The sequence below is a fragment of the Acyrthosiphon pisum genome, chromosome A2 (genome assembly GCF_005508785.2).
Source record: "Acyrthosiphon pisum isolate AL4f chromosome A2, pea_aphid_22Mar2018_4r6ur, whole genome shotgun sequence".
Taxonomy (NCBI): Eukaryota; Metazoa; Arthropoda; class Insecta; order Hemiptera; family Aphididae; genus Acyrthosiphon; species Acyrthosiphon pisum.
The window spans coordinates 16,524,150-16,529,780 of NC_042495.1; the positions used below are offsets into that span (position 1 = coordinate 16,524,150).

The window sequence follows — 5,631 nt, forward strand, 5'->3', positions numbered from 1 at the left end:
TTCCGATACCTAAATATTATATTATTGGTAAAACCTAACCTATGACAATATTTTTTTATACTACATTGTGTGGCATCTGACAAGGGTAGTGTCGAAGTGAGCTATTTCACGAGCTACGGCTGCAAGTCGACCAAGACTGAAATATTGCATTCCCGCCCGGCACACTATCTATTTTTTGTCGAGCCACTGCCTCCTCCAAAAACTCCTCTATCGATATTATGATAAAAGGACAAATGGTAATCCATAATGAACTGTTCGTGCTGTTCTTAGTATCTAGATCTGCCAAACTGTTTCAAATTCAGTGGCTCGTGGCTTTGACGACGGGACGATCTCACCCCCTACTAAAATTAAAGAAAAGAAGACAATTAATTTTATACTTTATTAAAACTGCAATTTTTAATAGTATATTTATAATACATTTTGTCATGTGTGAACATTGAATTGCTTCTCAGAAACCACGCGCACGTATGTTTACTTACGCATGCAATGCGCAGTGTTTGGACGAAAAATATGGTCGTCCGAGTTGTTCTGAATACGCCCTAAATTAATATAAGCGAAAGACAAAGGCTCATTAACCGTGTGCGTGCGAGCATCGTCCATGGACATGCATACGGTAAAATATTAGTAAAGTATAGGTAATTAACAACGTATATGCGCATTGTTTTCGGTCGCCGTTATCCATTAGTATTTTTAAATAAACATATTAATCTTATATTATTTCCGTACCAATATTTCTATACAAGTATAACATAATATACTACAATTATTAATTATTATAAACCTTACGAACATAATATTATGATTTCTTTTCTACTACGGCCACTTTGACAATAATATCACTTAAAGCTTAAAGTAATATCATTTGTATTATATTATATTTTAATTTATTATAACTATATGGGCTACGACTAGAGATATTATATTAAAGTCGCACTTCTACTAACATTAGCATGGAGCCACCAGTCTTTCAAATAAAACGGCACGAGATCAATCAACCTATCGGCAGTGCCACATTTAGACATTTTGCGCCCAGGTGCAAAAAAAAATTACTTCCCCCTAAGGGGCCTACCCACGAAAAATATGGGAGATAGATCCTCATTAATCTTTTAGATTTTGAGCACAGAAAAGAATATTTGTTTTACAATGTGTGCTTTTTTTAAAAATGTTGTTTAGTAATTGCTTGATCCTCTCTCCACAAAGATACATTTGAATTTATGTAACCTAAACCTTGCTTTATAATTCATCATATAAATTGTTTTTTTTTTAACATATTTAAGTGGGTTGTAGGTATTTCATGAATAAATAAAATCAAATTATATAAAACTATGCAAATTAATATTAATTAAAAAAATGTCAAACAGCATATTACTAATATACTATATATATAATACTGTTATTAAAATAATTAAAATTGTACAATTTTAATAATTCACAGGTAAACATATTTCTGGCCACATTTTGGCGCCCATAAAATACTGGCACCCGGGGAACTTGTACCCAGGGCCCCCCTTTAAATATGGCCCTGCCTATCGGTTATATATTATATTATAGTATTTGATATGACGCTGTGACATACGTAAATGTGGTGGTTTAAATTCCTCCGCACTACAAATTGTCTACAATGCTGTTTTGTTTTTCGTCGTATCCAAGTAGGACACGGCGTAATATAGATACAACCATTGATTATGTAAACTAGCTAGTTTGTTCTATGATGCTAGTATTTACAATCAATGATACAACGGCAACGTATCGATTCTTTCATGTAAGATATTGATATGATTTGGACGTTAACCTCTCCAACAGCTGCGTGGGAATTTCCACTTATCCACCCACCGGTCGGAAAAAAATAATTGTCCATCGCTTCAACAGGTATCAGAAATTTAACTTTCTGCGCAGGTGTGAAAAAATCCATTTCCTACTTCCAATTCATTAAAATATTAAATATATAACCCTTCAATCCCATACGGTCATATACACATATGACATGTATTAATTACTATTTACTATGATGAAGAAAAGTGGTCTGACAATGGAAAAAAAAATGAGTCTACTTAAATGTTGACATGTTTATTAAAATAACTCAAAATGGGCTACTGGGAATGGTTAAGTATGGGGAAAAATATTTCAAGTTTCTTTAAACAACTTATACAGTCATACCTACTAGAATCAAATTTAATGAATTTATTTAAATAAATTTAACTAAATTATTATATTTTACTATCAATAAAATAAAATTAAAGCGTAGGTATCTTTTAATTGAAACATTTTCAATGATTTTAACTATTTTTAAATTTAAAATAGATAATACATTTAATACATTTACATCAAAAATAGAAATTAAATATTAATTTAAAATTAAACTCTAATACAATTTAACAAAATAGGATATACAGGCACATGGCTATGTTATTATAATATAAAAGAAAATATAAGAGCCTCTCAAATGTCATAAGTGTATGAGTAACATAAAGAAAAGTAATAGTAGGTACCAATGTTAATAGTGAAATAATACATCCAGTTAAATTGTGAAATAAGTATTTTGCTCATCTTAGCACTACGTGTCCCAAAATGTTAATAACTTAGAAAATCATTGCCTCCTCTTGAATTTTAGAAGAGTCCATTATTTAATATTATGTTAAACCCTGATATATAAAATATGTACCTATATTCTAAAATAACTAAAAATAAATAACCATTCCAATTTAGAATTAATTTTAATAAATAAAAAAAATGTAACAATTACCTATACATTTGCATAGTTAAAATATATCACCTTTCAGGAAAAACAAAATATGTATTATATTATGAATATGAAAATAACTAGGAAAAAAATATTTTAAACACAATTTTACAAATTAAATTAATAAAAAATTATAAGTACATGTATGAATGTAAATCCACTTAAATACATATTATATTCATTGAAAATAAGCTAATAATTTATAAAAATAGTTAATCCAGATAATTAAGTATCTTTTTTAAAGCCTAAATTATATCTCATTATAATGACAATGTCTAATAAGAAATTATTATTGAAAAATACTGTAAATTTGAAAACTTTAAATAGGTACAAGAACTCCCAAATCTAACATTAAATGTAATGTATCCGTAAAATTATTAGATTTAGGCACTGATGACTAGTAGTCATAAAATAATATTATTTTATTTTATATGATGTATAAAAGTATTTGAAGAATGTAGCAATTAAGTTTTATGTTCAAAATTTATATTAAATTGAGGTCCAGTATATGGAGCTGTATCACTCCAGTAATCTTTAGGATTTGATATAATAGCTAACTTGGTATCTTTAGATATATTTACTTCTTTAAAGTACCTGCAACATCTATCCCCTACTTCTGGAATATCAGTTTTATAAGGTGGAGCTAATATGTCAACAAATGCGGCTGGACCATCAATAGTATCCACTTGATGAATATTTCCTTCCACTGGACACAGCACACACGGATCGTCTGTCTCTCCAACAATAATTGGTGCCAGTTTTATTGCACCAATGTTACAGTCGCTGTGAACATAAAACTATTAGGCACAAATTAAAAAATAAAATAATATGTTACAACTAGATACAATAATTACTTTATTTGGCTATAATTCTTATGCACGGGTGTATAACTTTGTATTTTGACTTTACCATATATAACTTTTAACACACCATACATGTAAGGGTGATCGTGTAAAGGTATTTTCGCACCATCTCTCAACACAAACACACCGATTGATACGTTTTCATCTTCAAACACTTCAATGTAAGTAACGGGAGCTTGATGACGGCGTATATATGTGGATCCAGACAATTTATCAAGGTTGTTGTTCAATTCATATGTATCCCATCGCAATAATCTAAAATCCAAGCCAATCGACCGTGCATCCAATTCATTGGCATTACGTTTCAATTTTATCAAATTATCGTGAAAAGCCTTTGATGTATATGAACCGGAAAATGTAGTTATTGCTTGTCTAATAACACATTCGATTTTTGATGTCATAATACCCGCCGACGCACGCAATTCAACTAGAAAATAATATTTAAGACTTACACTTTTACGTATTCAAATGCGTACATAAACTCTGATTGTCAACGTAAGCCTGATCGGAAAATAATTTATTTTTATTAAATTAAATTAACAGAACTCAGAAGAGAACATGTGAAATTGTAAAATTCCGTTAAGCGACTACTTTATACTTTTATATAATTTTAGACTTTGGTTTTTATCAATTAACATTTCAAAATATGTATTTTATCTAATAGGTAACTTTATCACCGAATAATCTGTGCCTTTATCTTGTTCTCTTAACATCTTATCAGTACGCAATTCTTAATCTTCCAATCACTATAATATTTAATTTTGATTTTTGGATGGAGAAACTGATTTTACGCGTTTTACCACGGTGACGGACTAAATTCGGTATTTAAGTAATTAACCCCGGAATAGATGAAATTACCAAAAGTCGATTTGATGACTTATTACTCACTATTAGAAACAAATTAATGAATGATAGAAGAAAGGATTGAACCAATTCATTAAAATATTATGATTATCATGGGCACCTCGTAGGGTTTTTTTTGATATTTTAATAGCTAAGCAAGTTATGAGCATTTTAAAATTGAAAATTTGCCTGGCCATTCATAACAAAATGTCTCATTTCTATCTATTAGTCTGAATGTCTGATCAGTTGGAAATGTGTAAAAAAATACTTCTATTTTTTAAAAACTATAAAATGATAAAATATTAAACGAAGTATGACTCATAATTATTTAATATTTAATCTTTTAATCGTTCATTTTTTATATTTACCTAGCAGTACCTACATTGTGGAACGCAACAGGATTTATGTTTACACTTTATTGTTAATATTTTATTCAACCCATCATAATAAAATGCGTGGTACACTGGTACTGTGGTCCATACCTATGTTGAATAAAATTAATGAACTGTGATTTTTATTTTAAAAAAAAAGTGATAATATATATTTCCCTTATGGCTATTATCATTTATTACAACGCGCCCATTTCAGATAATTGATAGCATTGCTCTTGAGGTCAGACCATAGAGTAATACTTAAAGTTAAAGTTATATAAGTTCGATTTTTGACAATATTTGTTAAATTTAAAATTAAAAATTTTTTAAAACCTTCGGGCTTCGGCAAACACAAAAATACAGAATATTAAATAAAACTATTATTCTATTATTGTAGTTGACAATAATATTTTTCCAACCAATTATTTTGAATAAAAATAAAATGTTCGAACCAAAGTATTCAATACCAAAAAGTATTTAATACAAAAAAAGTATTTAAAATACTATTCAAAATACTTCATGCTGAAAGTATTTAAAAAGTATTTGAATACTTTTACTTAAATACTTTACAGGACTGGAAATAATAATTGATAAATGCGTACCTATATAATCGCACCAGAGTCCCAGACGTGCATCGAGAATAAATTTGATTCACTAATATCGTACGTCTATTTTCTATACTTACTCAATACCGCCTAATAGTCTATTCATCTCTAATACTCCAATAACATAAACTATATTATACCAGGATAAGAAAAACACACAGTTTAATGGAATAGATGTGCACATAACCAATTAAATTGTTTCAGCGGAT

General features: G+C 29.0%; 1 protein-coding gene across 1 annotated transcript; it reads right to left on the minus strand.

Annotated features, from left to right (window-relative positions):
• Positions 1 to 2,048: 2,048 nt before the first annotated feature.
• Positions 2,049 to 4,322, minus strand: LOC100163420 (2-aminoethanethiol dioxygenase). Its single transcript, XM_016803910.2, has 2 exons — positions 3,595 to 4,322; positions 2,049 to 3,523 (listed from the first exon to the last, which is right to left on the minus strand). The coding sequence occupies exons 1-2, from the start codon at positions 4,002 to 4,004 to the stop codon at positions 3,205 to 3,207; spliced, it is 729 nt and encodes a 242-aa protein (XP_016659399.1). The 5' UTR covers positions 4,005 to 4,322; the 3' UTR covers positions 2,049 to 3,204.
• Positions 4,323 to 5,631: the final 1,309 nt, after the last annotated feature.